Here is a 19728-nt window from a genome sequence, read left to right on the forward strand (position 1 = left end):
ATGTTGTTGGAAATGATCAGTTATTGCGTGATCAGTTACTCTCCTGTTGGTTTAGACTACCAGTTCCTTGAAAGTTCACTTTCTACCTCGTGATTTCTGCATGTGTTATCAGCTTGTCAGTTCTGATAGACCTGTGAAAGTACTGTGAAGAAACAGGCCACTCTCCATTTTGTCAGTGGCACCCACAATGCCCTTTTCTAAGTCTATTAAATCAGTAGCATTTACCGAATGGTTGCTGCTCATCGCAGATGGCCAGAACAGCTTACAGTAAATATTGCATTTGGAAAATATCTTTTATATCACTAGAACAGTGTATTATTCGGAGGAACAGGGATATTCATATTTCATCGAGTGGAGAGAAACTAAGGCATTTTGTTAAAAGTGGTTTATCTATAGCGTCAAGTACAGACGCATAATCACTAAAAAGTTCTGTTTAAAATGTCCAAGGAACGTTGTAATGAAAAGTGAATATTCAGAATCAAAATAGGTCCTTACCTGGAGTCTGTTCTCTTCACATATTTGTTTTAGCTGAGCTGCGATCGGGACATAATCTACAATGTCATCAATAACCTTTAGAACTTCCTCTTGTGCTACCAAAAATCCGTGGCCGATATCATAACCTGAGTACAGTCGCCGATTCACCTGAACTGTTAGACATCCCAGAATTTTGTTGCACACCATCTAACGAAAAAAAGTGTAACTAAATATTAAAGATATAGTTCGCTGCCAGCACTGCATATTTGAATTCACTGCATGTTAAATAAATCGTTTTCTAAGAGGAGTAGCCCTTGCGGCCAGCACGATGGTTATAACCACATTCTAGAAACGCAGTAGGTTCGAATCCCGTCAAGGCCGAAGGATATACGCAAGTATGTATATATGAAGGAATTTACTTACCTTTTTAATTAAATCTCACGTTATGAATACCTTCACGACGAGTTTCCATGGTATTGCACTACCTCGAATAAGTAATGCTTCACCTATGGAGAAGGGTATTGTTACTTATTCTTGGCAGATACTACCACCCAGACCGCACCGTTTCAAGTTTTTTTGGAGTTATACTTCATAACTTCGTTGTCACTATTGCAACAACAGGGTACCTACCCACCCACCGAAGAGGCCCAAAAAGCCTTAAAACGGCCACGGGGGGGGGGATGATGCTGCTATGAGTTTCCTAAAATAGGAACAACAGTCTTCCTTACTGGGGAAGCGTTGCCTATTCGAGGAGTTATGAATGATGTAAGTTTAAAGAGTAACTGTTCCTTTCATCCTTCACACCGTTTCTTTTCTTCTTCCTCTCGTACTCTACTTTTTTGCATTCTAAGTCTAATAGGAACAAGTGGATAGTAGAGCTATTATCCCACACATATACAAAAAAAGCCTTGAAACGTTGCCGTCTGGGCGGTTGTATCCGCCCAGAATAAGTAACAATAATTTTCTCCATAGGTGACCACAGGTGAAGGGTTACTTATTCGATGTAGTACAATACCACAGTACTCGCTGTGAAGGTATTCACAATATGAGATATAATTAAAACTATGCATTAAAACTATGCACACACATAATTTCTACTACCTTGGTAGTAGAAATTATGTGTGTGCATCATCCATACATAAGTAAGCTCCTTCATACTCTGAGGCATTTAGCCAAGAAATATCTTTTAAAGTATGTATATAGTACCCATTGTCTTCGCCATGGCCGTCCTCCCGCTCGTTATCCACTCCCAGTGGACGTATTTTCATGAAATCTTATATTTGGCTTTTAGAAAGATTTATCAACCATCCTAAATGTCATTAAAATCGGACAAATAGAAACACGGCAATTTCTTTTTTCTTACATATCAAATTGGCTGTCCACATGCTGTATTGGCTGAAGCACTAGATGCTGTTTGTTGCTGTGCGTTGATTTGGAATAACGAATGGGCAATATGGCGGATGCGCTGGACAGTGTTTTGAGTTCTTGTTCGCGCATATGAAGTTGTTGCTTTCTGATGAGCTCGTTTTTTATTATTAGTTTACTAAATATATAAATCATGCATTATTACTATTTGATTATTATATTAATCATAACAGAGGCCTGAAATACTTATCTTTCAATTATTAAAATCTAGGAGAAAAACAAGTAAAGGGTATTACAAAAATGTTGATTACTACGATCTGGGTACATATTGCTATTTAGTTTATTAAATTAAGTAAAATACCTGTTACATTTCAATTTTTTTTTTTAATCCATGAGGAAATAAGTAAAGTAATACAAAACGTCGAGTAAATATTACATTGCGAGGAGTATATGTAGTGAAGTGAAAATAATTATATTAGCTAATTAACTGATACAGGATAATTAAACTCCACTTCTATTAATCACAGAAGAGAAAAAAACAATTAATTTAAAAAAAAAATTAAAGGTGACTTAACTGCTTACATTAACTGACTTGTTATTTTTGTCATCTCTGTTAATAGAGATTTAATTCCATTGTTAGAATTCTTGTAAAAAAGCGCATAAAATGATAAACATAATCCAAGAATAATTGAGCCAACTTACCTGCACCAAGTGAAGAAGACGAACTACTCGTAGGAGACGAAGCAGTCTTGAACAACGAAGGTAAAGAGGAAGATGTTCCAGACTAGTCCAAAATGAAAAATATAAAACCAAATCTAAAATCATATCGACGATAGAAATCGCCAGTATTAAGAGGTCCAATTTGTTCCAATGGCTCCGCCAGTATCCCTTCCAAGATAGCCCTGCCACCTATGGGAATAAATAGTAATTGGTACCAGCACCGTTTGATTGGAAGTATTTAAAATTCAAGAATGTACGAATTATTACCTTTAGCACCATTTCCAGACAGTAGAAAATCACAAAGAGAATGTTTAGATAACGTAAAATTAGAAGATAATGCTCGTCATCTTCGGTCTTATCCATCAGCACAACAATCTCCAGGTCGATGGCTATTAGGTTGAGTCCAATGACTAAATACACAGCACACAGGAACATTGGATGGTGCACAAATCTCCACAGCCCAGCTCGATATCCGGAAGTGGGGATGGTGCTCTTAGCCCTTTTCTTCTTGATGATTTGTCGGTTATGCCGTTCTGAAAACGAACTCTGAAAGAAAAATTGCATGCTTTATTAACATTCGCGACATTTCTGAAATCTAATTAAATTATGGATCGGTAAGCAAAATTCAAAACTTAATAAAAAAAAAAAAAAAACTGTGTAGAAATAAATAGGGGCCGTTTTTGGCAGCTGTGCTATTTTTTCATTTGTGTACATTCGGAAGGGTAGTACATTCACACGCAATGCGTTCTTACGTGTAATAGCAGCTTTACCCACCAGCCACTTGTAGATTCTGTGCGTTTGCCAGTGTTTCCTCAGCTCGTCAACAGTGATGAATCTGAAAAACAAAATATAAATTCAATAATTATCTCTTTAAAACCTTCCTTTTAAGTTAAATTTTTAGTCAAATAGTGACTAATGAGCACTCACGTTCCTTCTTTGTCTCCAGCAGCATCAGCAGCACTGACCAATGCACGGACATTTTCTCTTCCTAAGAGGCCATTTTCAAATTGCCTCCAGTAGCTGAGCTATAAAGATAGATTTGGGTAAGGATAATATTTTTTATAGTTGGTTAAAGTAGATATTTTTGATAAGTTAATAATTTTTATAAGTTCTAGCACACCTCACTAATGTAAAATTTAAAAATACAGAAGGAAATACAAGAAAATGGAGTTCCGATGAGATTTCTTTTATACTTAATGACTTGAGAAGTCCAGACCAAGATTTTTTAATTTTGTTCGGTGATCAAAATTAAAGGAGCATATGGAACAAACACAAAAACGAGAATACATTTTAAATACAAATTAAATTAAGCCAAATGTTCGTCATTTATGAAATAAAACAACCCCCATGTATAACCCCTTAAGCAAAGTCGCACACAACCTGTTACAACATGGAACTCGGGAAACTAGATAAAAGCAGCTTATTTTCGGAACCTCTTTATTTCTTGTTTACCGCTCGCACTGTCGATTTTAAGATGGCCTGCATTGCGAAAACAATACCCGGACATTGTTGGATGATTCTCTGACATGGAAAAAATTTAAAGAATGAAGGCTCTTTAAAGAATAATGACTCTTCATGAGAATAATGAAATTTAAAGAATAATGACTCTTCATGAGAAGAGTCATTATGCGCGTTGACCACTTCTCTGTGTTGTCTGAATCCCTATACATGAAAGAGCCTCTATGATTTTTTTGTCGAGAACATATCGACTGGATCAAGGGGCAGTAGGCCATTAAGTACGCTTCATTAAGTCGACTTATCGACTCATCAGTGAAATCAATCGGATTCTTGGCGCCCACTTTCATCTGCTGGAAACAAGAAATCAGATTCTTTCCTGCTAACATCATCAAAAGGGACAAGTTTGGTATTTGCCAATTAATACTGTGGGATAGAATCATTATCAATGGCTTTACAGATCTTCATGTATTCCTTACAGATATAAGGTACTGAGACGAGATTCTTGATCCGTATATTTGTCTTTACAAAAGTTCTTGACCCAGACATTAATGGATAATAATGCATGTCTTTTTATCTCGTATGGAATGGCCAACCAGTTACCTATACCTCATTTCAGTAGAGCGTTCCTGGGATGCTCTTGGCAGAAGAGTGGCCAGTCACAGTCCTTCCAGAAACCTCACCAAGTTTGGAAAAATGCCAATTGATACCTTCAGCATTAGTATCGTTCTCAACATGAGGACTCGATGTCACGTATGCATTTCTACCCATGGAAATCATTCGCTTTATTAAAGTATGCTTCCGTGATTATAGACGCGCCATATTTGGCCTCTCATGGATTCATTTACATAACTCAAATGTCATGTTGAAATGTGCCCAGCCTTTGAGCATTTTTCAGAAACATTAAAACGAATGCCTCACTAACTTTTGCCATAATCTAATGAAATAATTTTCATTTATTTATGTTTTTGCTTCTATTTTTTTGCTGCCTTTGCACACCCGTGTACTGTATGTACCATAAAATAATAGGACTGATTTTATTCTAGCCTCTGCAAATGTCCTTGCACTATAAGTGTAAGGAAGTTTCTGATGGTGCATTAAGAATATTCACGCTTGGACTGGTTAGGCTGCTGCTAGCTATTGGTGAGAATAGCAATGTTCTTTTGTCTGTGTTAGCACTTTTTATAGGAATTAATTCATATGACATTTTTCCTGCGGTTGGAGCCATTTATGCATGCTACAATTCAGATGTTTACTAGGAAATTAGTTTGTCTAGAACAACAGTTTCGGACTGGTTTAAGTGGATAAAAAAAGGCTTCGGGTAACCGGACTGCAAATGCCTGATGGTACCATGCTTTGAGTTACACATTTACGATAAATGGCGAGGAAGCAAAGGCCACAAGGCATGAGCATATCGTGTGTGTAAATCAAATATATGTTAGTCTGCCTTGTTTATGGATTAAAAAAATTCAAGCTTCAATTTGAAAAATCCATACAACCCTCGCCCAAAACCAGCTGACTTGGCTACGATGTAAACAAAGGGTAACAAAGGCAAGGAAGGCGTCAGTGATGATGCGTGAAGTGAATGCCCAGTAATTCATTGCTGGGCATTCACTTCGCGCATGATCATCAGAAAGAGAAAACGCTCAAATAGTGAGGGATTTAAGTTCATTGGTTCTAATGTACGCTGATTATACTTAAATGCCCTCATGGATAGCACAGTGATTATAATCACTATCGTACCCATACTGGGTGGAAAAGGTATGAATCTCGTCAATGACGCGAGGAACTTTATGGGCTTGTTTCACTCCATAATTGATTTAGTCGGTCTCAGGCGAGGACAGTAAGATTTTATCCTCCCAGAAACTCAGGCTCTTCGTCCAACAAAACAGGAAATCGACCAGAGAATACATGTAATTCATAGACATATACACATGGGTGGATGAGGTTGTTCCCGATTTATCCTAATATGGCAGTTTGTTTGTTTTTTTTTTTTTGTACCAAATGTATCAATGCCAAAAGATGAAATTTTGCTAAAGAAACAAACCCATTTTGATTTGCCAATTGAAAAAAAAGAAGAAAATTTGTTAATATAATCCTATGAACAAAAATTAGAACAACTTGGAAGGAAAAAGAAGTGTTTTAATACGACTCAGAACCAAAACTTGAATCTTTAATGGAAAACTTATCGATCCTAGGATGTTAACGAAGCAGGCATATCAAAATAACATTGTCAATCAGAATTCATTCCTGACAGTTCAACAGTTAATGAGACTATTTGGAAAAATCGGTTAATGAATTCTATTCGACGTAAAAGATAAATTCTCTGACGAACTGAGTGAACTCTTCACAGTGAACAATGCTCCTTCTCTAAACATGTTTTGCGTCATCTTCATCGCTGCAAACTTTACCTCTAGATTTGTACCCATGCCCTCCTCTTTTCTGAGTTGAAACACTCAATAAATGGCATTTAAATAAAGTGATAAAATGTGATAAACGTTCTTAAAGGTATTAGAGGGACCTCTAGTACCTTTCACGTATACTTTATAGACATGTTCATTCTAAAACTTTTTCTCATGATTTTAAGATCGCATTTGTTATGTGCACATATTAGTATGTCGAATTGCTCGGCAAACCCAAAAGCCGGCCCTCGTGGATAGCACAGTTGGTAGGATCGCCGTTCTCTCCACACCAGGGGAAAAGGACCTGAGTTCGAGTCCTGTCGATGACGTGAGGAATTTGTTTGGGCCTTTTTCACAATGTGGCTGACTTAGTCTGCCTTAGGCGAGGTTAGCATGGTTTTTTTTTCTCCCGGAAACTCGGGATTTTCGTCCACAAAACAGAAAATCGACCACAGAACACACGCAATTTACAGACAATATATATGGAGCAATATGGCCTTCGGCGTTGATGCTCCCAAAAAAAAAAAAAAAACCTACAACAACTACAGCCCAAAAGCCGTGTGGTATTTAACTAATGGAACATTCTCACATCAAAGAATACAATGACATAAGTATCTAAAACCTACCTTTTGTGCAGAAATGATCCGCAGACGGGCTTCATTCATCATTTCTTGCATTTCTCGAGGAGTTGGCGGAATTATATGCGCCATGGTACACTCTGGACACGTGCTGAGTCGTAGTAAAGTGCACTGGTTTAGTGTTTCATCCTGAGAAGGAAAATTTGGTTTTAGTTAACCTAGTCTATGTATCATCTCAGCTATTGCAAACAGAACGAATTTACCGCATATAAAATTGAAAATAAATTATTTAATTTAATCCAAAGCAAGCTACTACTTAAATACATTTTGAATTAGAGGAGCGAAAGAACGTAGTCGGTGCCAAAATTATCCAATATAATTATAAGTACCGATTTACTGGAGATAAAAATTACTACATCTTAATGGGACAAATGTCAAGTTTTGTGAAAATACAATAGTAAATCACTGAAGTTTAATCGAAAAGAAATAGTAAATATTAAACAATTAATAAACTAATTTTCACCTGCTCGTTATTGCAACGGCAATAGGGATCTTCAATCGTGGTAGACATCTCCACGTACTTCCAGTCCGAATCTGACAGCAATTGGCAGTTCTTCTGGACAAGTATCGCTCTTTGTTGAACATCCTTCAGATGTCTGACAGCATTGGCCATATTGCACTTCTTGTGTACCGAAACATCACTCATGCCTGTAATAAATTGTAGGAGTGTTTATTCTTATTAGTAATTAGCCAGCCTTAAAATTACAGTATATCGTATTTACTCGTGTATTTTCTCCATCTCGAATTCTTTCTCTTTCCTCTCCGTTTCTCTCGTCGTCCACCCCATATAGGATGGAAAAGATCTGAATATGGATCTCATCATTGATACCAGGAATTTTTATGGGCCTTTTTTCACAACCTCCTTAGTTAGTCGTCTCAGGCGAGGATTGCACGGTTGTTTTCTTCCAGAAACTCCTGTATTTCGTCTAGCAAACAGGCAAATGGACCAGAGAACGCACGCATATTTACTGACATATATACGGCGCAATATGGTCTAAGTCGCTGATGCGCCTAAAACCCAACAACAACAACAACAACAACAATCTCGTTTGAAAATAAACAAATAAATAAAATAATATAAATAATTGCTGAGATAGTTATTGTTAGTGTGTTCTAACATCAAAACAGCTTCTAGCAATTTGTGTACAATTTATATTTTAGATTTCAGTCTAAAAAATTGATATTTAAAAATTTAATATCAGCTTTCTGATGTTAAAGATGGTGTTAAACAGCTTAACACCGTAAATGTTTTAAATATGGTGACTTCCCCCCTTAGTGACATGTGTTAATGTACAATAATTATAAAATATCAGGTTTTAATTGTTATTATTGCACTCCCGAGCCAAAATATTATAACCACATAATTAATAGCGTGTTGGGCTGCCATTCGCCGTGATAACCGCTTGTACCCGGCGTGGCACCGACTCCAACAGACCGCGGAAGGTGTCCTCAGGTATTCTTGACCAGCTGGATAGAAGGAAGTCTCGGAGTTCGGCAGCAGAGCTAGGCTGGCATGGACTGGCGAATGCTCTGTTACACCGCATCCCACAAATATTCGATGGCATTGTTGTTGGAGGAATTTGGCTACCAGGCGAGTACACGAAATACTTGGATATGACGGGTCCATCAAACAAAACTAACTTTCACGGGCATAACTGACGACCCATACTGTGGACACCAGGAGGACTGGAGCCATCTAATGTACTTCTGCCCACTGTATGAAGACCTGCGTTGTGTCCTCATCACTGAAGTCCATGATTTACCCCGTGGTCATGAAACCTGTTTATCAGCAAGGAGACCTACTACCGAGCCTTGACCAAATTCGCAAAAGACCTTTTCACCAGACGGAGATCCCTTCTCACACAGAGGACAGCATATCCTTGACTACCTCGTGCCATGAGCATCAAACTTCACTCTCTTACTAGTTTTGATTGTCTTCTGGCCTGCTCCTTAGCACTCCTGTATGTATACTCTGCTGACCCTAGCCTGGTTAGGATGGGATCCTGACCCTGATTCTCAGGGTGGGACTTCCACTGCTAACCCAGCTTGGCTGGGTAGGATTCCATTCCACCATATGGCGATCTCTCAAGCCTCCCCTGGCGTGTGACTTTTCTTTCACACTCCCTAGGGTTCTCCTCCCGTGCTCGCCCCACTTTGCCCTACCCTACTTTGTATATCTGGCGATCTGTATCACGCTCCCTTGCGTGGTACCTGTTATCCCTCACCCCTGGCGGGGGAAGGAGAGGGGTTCTGTCTCCTCCCCATTTCCCCTAGTGGGGCCAGTCCCCATTGGTATCCCTGGGGTCGCTTTCCCTATTGTCCCCATATTTCAAAGCGGATATAGGGGTAACCCTGGAAGCCGCCAGTAACTAACCAAAATACTTTGTCCCCATATTTCTACCGGTTCCTCCCAGCCTTCAGTCTTCTTCCCACTCTAACTCAACCATCGTGTACGCTTTAATCCAAATTTAACTTAACGTAGCGTCTACTATAACTAAATTTTGGCCTTAAATTCTAGCGCTTAACCGATGATAATTTTTTTTTTTTAGGCTCTTGCCGCTGAACTCTTCGGAAACTAGGTGGCAGGGCCTGCCAGAGTGCCTAAAAAAATCTATTGGTTGCCTGACTTGTCCCTTCGGGGCAACGGGTGGGTCCCACTAGGAGCCCAACGGCTAAAGGTCATAGGAACAACACAACATAACACTACTTGACAGACCAGCGCCTTTACACCTTTATTAAAAATATCTGGCGTTCATAGTGTTTTGTATCACACAGAGTACACAGTGGGGGAAATCCCTGGTGTCGTTAGACAGGAACACTTTACCTCCTTTGTACACTTTGTCTCTGTACCTCCCTACATAGTTCTTCTTTCTTTCTTTCTTTTTTTTTTTTTTTGTCTCCGTTCAGGAAGCCCAGGTGACCCTGACGGAGACCAGCCAAAGAACAACGGGCAGCCTGGCTACCTCCTAACGGTGTGTGCGGGCAACGTGGGATCCCACCAGGAGCCCTGCGGCCAAATGCCAGAACACAACAACAGAACCCCATACAATACTACACATTCAACATAGAATACTTTTCTGGCATTTACAGTAGTACTGTATTTCTTCACAGTGTACATATGCTGCAGATGTGGGAAACCACAGGTGGCGCCTAACCCTTACACTATACACACTTGGATATGATTCTCAAACCATTACTACACAATGCGGGCCTTGTAACACGGGTCGTTGTCTTGTTGGAAGAGTCCAGTGCCGACTGAAAATACGATCACTATGTACAGTAAAACTTGGTCCGAAACAATGCCGAGGTTGAATTTGGCGGTGAGGGTGTGTTCAGTGGGGATGAAAGGGACACAGTGATGTCCATAAAAACATTATCCAAACCATGATATCATCACAGCTGTCTGCTTTCCTCCAATTATGCAGTCTGGTTGCAGCTGTTCACCTGCTCGCCGTCATATTCGCACCTGGCCATCGGAATGATGCAGCTGGAACTTTGATTCATTGCACCAGGGACTCTTTTCCAGTCTTCTAATGTCCAGAAACGGTGCTCCCATGCTCACTGCAGGCGGAGCAGTTGATGACAGTCAGTCAATGTGGGCACATGAACAGGTCGCCTGCTCCGTAGGCCTGTCAACAAGAGAGTCCGCTGGATGGTGTGTGTACAAGGAAACGTTTTTGCGTGCCCTGGTTGTAATCTGCCGTTAATTGAGGGATCGTAACCCGCCTGTTGTCCCGGATAGCGCGTGCCAACCGCCGTTCACTTCGATTGCCAACCAGTGGTGCCCCCCCCGTCCCGGTACGTTGAGTGGTTGTGCGTCCCTCTTACGACCATTCTCGCTACGCCTTTATTACGACGGCCCTCGAACAGCTGACAATGTCTGATTACTGAGATGCTAGCATTCACCTTCCGAGCGCCGCAAATCATTCCGCGTTCAAACTCCGTCAGGTTCTTTCCCATTACACTGCCTTTGTACTGACCAACTGATAGGCATTACTCGTGCCGTCACTACATATGCTATGCCGATCGGTGACGTCTCTCCTGGGACTGTAGTTTGCATCCACTAGTAGAGAGAGAGAGAGAGAGAGAGAGAGAGAGAGAGGGATAGTCATATTTTTTTTGGCTCATGAGTGTATAAATAAGTATAAAGAGGAAAATTAAGAAAGAAAATATAAATACAGTAATTGTATAAAAAAAAATCCTTACCTAACACTCTTAGTAAAGGCTTAATAGTAGTAGCATTGATCAGCAACGTTAGTGTCACAATTCCTGCCACATGGATCAGAATCTGCGGAATTAATATTGCCAAAGTAATTCTTACAAAAAGAAATTCAAGAATAACAAAATATGATCATAGAACAAGAGATTACCAATTCAACTTTTATAATTATGCTTTATATTCTGAATCAGTTAAGTTACCTTTTCCCCCCCATAATATTGCCGAATCTCTGAGATTTTAAAGTGTCAGATTACAACATAGACAGGTTATTAGCAATACAGTACAGCGTCAGTTATCCGGAATAATTGATGTCAGACCTCTTCCGGTAGCCAAATTTTCCATATTATCGAACCGTAAAATTTTCGGGATAATTTTTCTGATAAGATTAAATAAATTTAATCTAATTATTTAATTAAATATGATTAAATAAATTTAATCTTACCTTACGATTGAATTAAATAATTAAGATTTATTTAAATAAAAAAAATTATAAACTAATCATGGAAACAGAAACATCCATCCAGGCATTTTTATGGTTTTTATACAAAACAGAAAATTTTTTAAATGCTCTCGTTTTTTTTTTCGACTTACCGATAACAAGCACGGACAATCGGCGAATCCCAGTAGCATTTGCACACAGCAATTGTAACTCGCTCTTTTCTCATCTTAAAACTTGGTGTAGGCATTTCTCTTTTAGTGGCTACGATTTTTCTCGGTAATGCTTTCCATAATATGTCCGTCTCATCAACATTATAAACGTTTTCTTTCTCGTAATTTACTATAACTGAAGCGAAGTTACTTATAAAGGACACCGCTGCCATTCGTCTTCAGAAAGTTTCTCGCCTTGAATGTCTAGTTCACGTACACCGTGTCTCAGTTTAAAATTTTTCAGCCAACCTGTTCTTGCCTTAAAATCTTCATTACTTCTCTTAATTTTCCTTCTCTTAATTTTCGATTAAAATCCAGTGCTTTTTCAGACAACATTAGGCCAGACACTGGTTCACCTAAACTTCGCTTCTGAAGAAAAAAATAATAATAATAATAATAAATAAAATAAAATAATAATAAATAATAACAATAAAGCGCATTTTCAGGTTTCGACATCGTATTTTCCTGCTAGAGCTAGATCCTCCTTCACCATCCATAATCGACACAAATTCTATTATAGCATTGGAATTTTTCTTGATGTCGTAAATTGTTGAAGTCCCCACATTAATAAACACTTTGGAGAGATTTGCTGAATTTTCACCTTTTCTAATTCTATTAATAATTTCCGTTTTTTGTTGCAATGTTAAAACTACGCGTTTTCTTTTCGTTCCCAAATCGCACAGAAACTGTGCGATTTATTATTGTGCCGATATTATTCTTACCGAATTTGGAGCTAAACTAATCTGAATCCGAGAAAACCCAGTAATTTCTGTGATATTTTTCTAAAGCACATTTCTGAAGGTCACATAGAATTCTAGAGGTCACAACCATAAAACAATAAAAACTATTTGCAGTTTTCGGTTTATTGGGCTTTTTGTTTGTACAATCTGTTATAAACGGGTAGTAAACTCGATATTTCGCTTATTATAATCAAAAAGAAGAACGATGAGCCTTTCAAATTATTCTGGATAACTGATGTTCCAGATAACTGACTTCCGGATAACCGACGTTCTACTGTATTTATTATTTTTTTATTTATTTAAAGCCGATACACTTCCCCAGAAACGGCTTGCGTAGCCAGGGGGTTTCTATCTAATATACAAGGAGAGCAGGATTAATAAAATCATCTCTGTTCTACAAACATAGTACTGGACGATATTACATGTATGAATATTAAGAATACATAAACAGTCTATCAGTCACAGGATTAATTAGGGAACCTCTCTTCTCCTCTCTTCAAAATACTTCTGAAATAGAAGTATTTTGCCCATTTGGACAAAATCATTTAGACAAGGAACTTTAAATGAAGCTGGATAATAAACAATCATATTGTCCACTTTTTCCTCATTTAACACGCTTTCATACTATGCGTTTTGCTATTTCGTTTTATTATTTTATTTTATGATTTTTCTATCTCAGAACGCATTTCGTATAGCACGGAATGTGCTCGTTATTATGAGGCTGGCTTTTGTGCAGTGGAGGACATTAATTTCTTGAGAATTGTTGTTGCGATGCCGTACGCGGGTCCACGGTACATTCTTTATTTACTCTGTTCTTTTTTCCAGAATATTTGTATCCAAGTTACATCTAAGTGATTAAAAATTAAAAACTTTATTGTGATCTGTGCCGTCCATTGAAATTAAGACTTATAATCGGGACCAGCAATCCTATCTTGTAACAAATAACCACAGGTGCCACACGATAAGAATGCTTTAAAAGAACCAGAAAAATAGGCAATAAATCGTTATAAAATTCACATATTAGAAAATATCTGACCCTCTAGGCCTCAATTTGAGGTTATACAAGTATAAATAAGTAGATGCGCTCGTTGGAATCTAAGAATTCACCGGTGCTTAACGAAAATTTCCAAATATCTATCAGAATGCCATATTTACACACGATAAATTGATTGACCTGAACTGGTCTTTAAGTTTAGGTATTACACACGTTTAAAATGGCCAATTAACTAAACCGATAGTTAGTTTGCTTACCTTATGTCCCACCACATCCCTGTTAATTCCCGGATGCTCCGCTACTAGTAGCGCCAGTGTTAAGCCAACAGCACCACGCAAACCACCCCAAGTCATGACCACCGCATCCTTCCATGTCATACCATAACCCATTCTGGATAGAACAGGACTTAGAATGGTGATCATGAGAAACCTGAAAAAAAAAGATAAAAAAATAAACAGTATTTCTTCTGAAAAATACCAAAAAAAAATTTTTTTTGATAAATAATGTCCATATGGGCATTTTACGCTTTCTATTCACTCAACTGCACCACGGTATTGCATTGAAGTTCCTTACAACAGCTAATTGCCCTTGTTAAAAACTAATTTTATTATGTTTATCTCCAATTACCCTTTCTTTAATGTGTATCTGCATAGAAGGAAAAGTACACCTAAATTGAACCCATTAAAATACGGAAAAATTTAAGATTTCGGATCTAGTCGGCACCAAGTTAAGAGCCCCAAGAAATTGGACTGTGTTTCCACCTTTTTTTAGAGGAAACAGAGTCCAATTTCATGGTGCGATCGCATATATTTTTTAAATTTCATATTCATATTTATCATTAAGTATAGGTTAGTAAACCCAATCACAGATTGACAGCAACCTGATAGTTGCATGTTTCAAAGAACTTCGATACAATATTCAATATGTGTTGGCTCGCCTTTTTGGCCTTAATTACACACTATACTTTGTCAGAGTCAGAAACAGTTTTTGATAAGTAGGCGATATTTTTGTCCATTGTCTTCCGCACAGCGGTCAGTTTAACTGCTGATTGCGGATGTGTTGGCCCGAAGCCGATGTTCCATTTCATTCCAAAGATGTTCAGTAGGTTGAGGTCAGTTCTGTACAGACGAGCAAAGCTTTTGCAAGCCCATGCCAAGTCACTACAGGCTCTGCAGCCCGACCTGGTGCACTGTCATGTCGAAACAGAAAAACGCATTCTCCAACTTTTCAATGTGCGCACGACATTAATTGGTTCAGGAACGACGACCAATAGTCCAGATGCAAACTTCATAGTTCGGACGACACATTTTGGTAAATAATGTTCTCCAGGCATCAGTCAGACCTAAGCATGGCCATCAGATCGGAAAACTGTGTACCATTATTCGCCACTCCAGAACAACTTTGCAATTTCAGGATCCAATTACGATGGGTGTTCACCATGCAAGTCGATTCTTTGCTTTTCACTGAAATATTCGATTTGTGTGCTGCAGTTATTCCGTGAAATCTCATGCCACGCAGCTCCCTAAAACAAATACACTCCGATGTTTTTTTAGACTATGATTTATCAAAATTGTAGATTAATTTATCTTCCGTTATAGTTCAGAAATTTCATTTTCTTTACCATAAAGTAATTTATAAATTTTTTTAGAAAATTTAAGCTACTTAAATGATCGCTGGACACGTTGCTACAATAACAGTTTCTAACCTCTTTTTGAATTAAGAAAGATACTGTAGTTCTCTAAGGTTACTCACAGGTAGCATTAAAATATTTTTGCATTGCTGATTTATTTTTAAGTAGTGTTACACTGATATACGCTTTAACCCAAATGTTTTTTAGCTGCAGCAAAATTTATAAACATGACCTTGCTACAAGTGTTGCAATATCCAGGGTTTTCTTATACTTACACCTCTTTATCTGTTGCCATGGTAGTTTTATGATAGCAAGAAAACATCCTTTTTTTAAAGAATTGCCCTTAAATTTTATTTGTAGGACATTGGCCTTATTTGTATTGAGCAAGTAAAATGTTTTAGAAATGTTAGTAACAAGAAAAGATAAGAAAACAAGAAATAAAATTATTATTTCTTTTGTTTAAAGAACATGACAGGGAGGTTTAAATTCAAATGTAAAGTGAAAATATTAAAGTTTCTGACATAACGGAACTAGACTGAATTCTCGCAGGTAGCCAATGGATCCTCACACCGGATGGAAAATGCCCGGGTCCGAATCCCATAAATTAAAGTGAGAATATTAAAGTGTCTGACATAGCGAAACTAGACTGAATCTTCACATGTAGCCAGTGGCTCCTCATACCGGATGGAAAATGTTCGGGTTCAAATCCCATCAATAATACCAGCAAGTTTTGTGAGCTTTTTTCATAATGTGTATGAGTTAGTCTGTCCCAGGCGTGGTTTCATGTTTTTTTCTCCCTGAAACTCGGGGTTTTCGTCCAGAAAACAGGTAAATCGACCACAGAATACACCCAATTTACGAACACAATATAATATAATGTCACCTCATAGTCTTTGTTGCTTTGGCGCTTAACACACACACATACTCAACACTATTTCGGAACTGCAGTGGAGCAAGCTGGAAAGGTTCCCTTGTGCAAGCTTGTGAACAGGAACATATCCTAATTCTTAGATATATAAATTGAGGGGGGGAGAGAAGGCTTACTGATACAGTTATAATCGCTAGGTATGGTAATTTCGGGATCTATACATGCTCGCTGAGGGCATATTCAGTCGTTTTGTCCTCTTATGGTAAATTCGGACATTATAAAGACTTTAATATCGTGATCAAGTTATTACGCAGTTTGCTGGTTTCTGGACATTATGAACTGGAATATCTTTTGACTCTGCTTATGGAAATCCAGACGCCGAAATTTCCCCACTGTTAGTATTTGGAATGCATTACAACGCATAAAAACCTTCACCACTAAAGGAACTGGAGTCATTATTGCTAGATACGTCCTCGTAGGTAGCACAGTTGGCGGGTGGGAAAGACCTGACGTGGAGAATTTTTATGGACTTTTTCAAAACGTGGCTGAGTTAGGTAGTCTCAGTCGTGGTTTTTTTCCTCCCGAAAACTCGAGTCTTTAGTCCAGAAAATAGAAACTCGACCATAGAACACTCGCAATTTAACGAACATGACAGTATACAGGAGCAATTTCCCTGAGTCGCTGATGCCCCTAAAACAACATTGCTAGATACCTTTCGGCCACTACTTGAATCCATGCACCATCAAACTGTAATTCAGACATATAGCCGTCCTACAGATTGCTGAAGTCCAATTTCTAATATTTTGGCCCGCAATGTATGATTAATCTTTCTTTATAAAAAGTTTTTTTTTTTTTTTCGTTATGACTTCTGTGGCCATAGCGCACCTCCCAAACGTTTCGCATTTTTACTCTGATCCAAGCTCGAGGCGGGATTCGAAACCGCGACCTTTGGGTTGCCAGGCAGGCACTATACCCACCTGGCTAACCCGGTCGGCATAAAAAGTTGTGTTTTAATATCATAAACTAGACAGGCAGTGTTATCTGGTTTATAAGATGCCATTACACCTGCTTTTAGTGAAAACATTTTATTCTTATATACATGATAACCCTACTGGCACCAATTAACAGCTAGATAGTCTTGCTTCAACAGCAAGTTTACATTTACATGGCATAGTTCTGAACTTGGAGTCGACGTTGTTGTAGCGAACTTGCTAAAGGACGGATTTAATAGATTTAGGCTTCATTCGTATTTGTCGGCCAAGTTCGTTTATTATTCTAAATCTCTTCCACAGTGTGTCGCATCGAAGGTTGTTTCTGTGTTTACTTGGTGATTAGGGTACAGGAGGAATTTTGTCTGTGCACACAGCTACGTGTTGGTTGTTCATAGGTTATGTAACCAGTTCGCTACATGTGTTATGGTGGCCTCGGCAAATGTTCAATTCTATTTTATATCTCTGTATTGTGCTCCTTCAATGGACTTTAATAATTGCGTGGATTATTTAGAGTATGTGTTGCTCATTTTAAGACCTAAACAAGTGATTATTTCGACAGACGCTAATGCAAAGTCTCCATTGTGGTATAGTGCAACATCTGACATGAGAGGTTTATTGCTGGAAGAGTTTTTATCGAGCCATAATTTATTTGTAATGAACAAGTCAAATCAACTCTCTACTTTCTGTGGACCAATGGGTGAATCTAATATTGATTTAACTATAACAACTTCTGGTATTAGACATTGTATTTGTAACTGGAAGGTAATGCCTGATTGGACATCAAGTGATCATCGAGCCATATTGTTTTATGTGAAGAATGTGCCGGATTTAACTGGTACTCAAGATCGGATACCACACATTGTTCGGTTTTCGTTGAAATCATTTGATTGGTCCATGTATGAAGCTTCTATTCTTCGGGACTTTTCCTCGGATAAACAACAACAGATAGTTCGTGAATCTGCAATATATTTAGCTAATACTATAGAGGATTCAATAGTAAGAGCGGCATATAAGTCAGGTAGGAAGAAGGTTATTAAACTAAAATCCTGCCCATGGTGGACAAACGAACTGACTGTCTTACGACGGGCTGTATATCGAGCTAGGAGACAGTACCAGCGGCATCGGAATTGGGGTCATTCTGAGGTAGTTAGATTGCATGACAATTATGTATCTCTTAAAAATAATTACAAGAGAACCATGGCAACTCGGAAGAGAGAAACCTGGCAATTGTTTGTAAAACAATCGGGGAGAAACGATCCCTGGGGTTTGCTATATAAGTTGTCAAGAGATAAACTGAGAAGTTTGGAGGTATTTAATACAATTCAAGAGGATTCTACTGAGACTATTGGCTGGGAGGATTCAGTAGATGCAATATTAACCAGGCTGTTCCCGGTTGACGATCCCATCTTAGACTCACAGTGCCAATTCGAACTGCGGAGAAAAAATCAATTTTATGTAGCTAGAGGCAATACCATGGCGTTTACAATAGATGAACTAGCAGGGGTGTTAAAGAAACTTAATTTTGCAAAATGTCCAGGAATAGATTTGATTGAGAACGCATTTATAGTGAGGTTTTTTAAGTTAATACCTAACATGTTACTTTTGTTATATAATAAGTGCCTAGAGGAAGGACTGTTTCCATTGAAATGGAAGATTGCTTTATTGAGGCTAATTAGGAAGCCTGGGAAACCTTTAATTGAGCCTAAGTCGTACCGTCCAATTGCTTTGTTGGCTAATCTGGGGAAAGTGTTAGAGAGGTTAATGGCAATACGTTTACAAGAATTGTTAGAACGCCATGACATGATTACACCTAATCAGTATGGTTTTACACCGGGGAAATCGTGCGAGGATGCTCTTCTGGACTTTCATACATACATTTCAAACTCTGATTCAAAATATGAACTCGCTATATATATAGATTTTGAAGGTGCGTTTGACTCAGTATGGTGGGAGGCAGCTCTTTCTCAACTGTGTCGTGCTGAGTGTTCTAAGCAGTTATACAGTCTGTTCAGGAGTTATTTTTCTGAGAGATATGTGACTGTAAGGTCTAAACATTTTCTCCTTCAAAGACAAATCACGCGAGGTTGCCCTCAGGGCTCTGTATTAGGTCCTTCTATTTGGAATTTAGTGTTACAGAACTGGCTGGTTCGACCACAAGTAAATTGTCACGTGATAGCTTTTGCTGATGATGTCACATTAATTGTGGCAGGTCGATCACGACACGATTTGGAGCAAAATGCAAACCGTGTAATAAATGATATTAATACCTGGGCACAAGGATTTAAGCTTACCATTAGCCCCCAAAAGACCAAAATGATGCTTTTTAAAACCAAACTTGATTTGGGACGACCGCCGCAAATAAAATTAAATGGGAGACAGTTGACTATGGTTTCTGAAACTAAATACTTGGGGCTCATTATTGATCACAAGTTGTCTTATTATGCGCATATAACACATCTACATAGCAAGATTAGGAAATTTGCCGGCTATATTATAAGAGTATCAAGAGGAGATTGGGGTGTGTCCAATAAAACTTTATTTTTATATTATAAGGTGGTGTTTCTGCCTATGGTTACATATGCA

The 19728-nt window shown here is 38.4% G+C and overlaps 1 protein-coding gene across 1 annotated transcript in view; it reads right to left on the reverse strand.

The window, feature by feature from the left end:
- Window positions 1–19728, reverse strand: part of LOC150084882 (sperm-specific sodium:proton exchanger-like) — a 64279-nt gene that overhangs the window by 15629 nt on the left and 28922 nt on the right. The window contains exons 7-15 of the mRNA XM_090376378.1: window positions 13913–14084; window positions 11261–11342; window positions 7518–7702; window positions 7043–7183; window positions 3487–3584; window positions 3334–3394; window positions 2827–3105; window positions 2542–2748; window positions 496–681 (exon numbers count right to left, since the gene is read on the reverse strand). Coding sequence (XP_090232504.1) covers window positions 496–681; window positions 2542–2748; window positions 2827–3105; window positions 3334–3394; window positions 3487–3584; window positions 7043–7183; window positions 7518–7702; window positions 11261–11342; window positions 13913–14084 — 1411 coding nt within the window. The remainder of the gene's footprint in view (window positions 1–495; window positions 682–2541; window positions 2749–2826; window positions 3106–3333; window positions 3395–3486; window positions 3585–7042; window positions 7184–7517; window positions 7703–11260; window positions 11343–13912; window positions 14085–19728) is intronic.

Source organism: Mastigoproctus giganteus, chromosome 6 (genome assembly GCF_048544385.1).
Source record: "Mastigoproctus giganteus isolate SK-2022 chromosome 6, ASM4854438v1, whole genome shotgun sequence".
Classification (NCBI taxonomy): Eukaryota; Metazoa; Arthropoda; class Arachnida; order Uropygi; family Thelyphonidae; genus Mastigoproctus; species Mastigoproctus giganteus.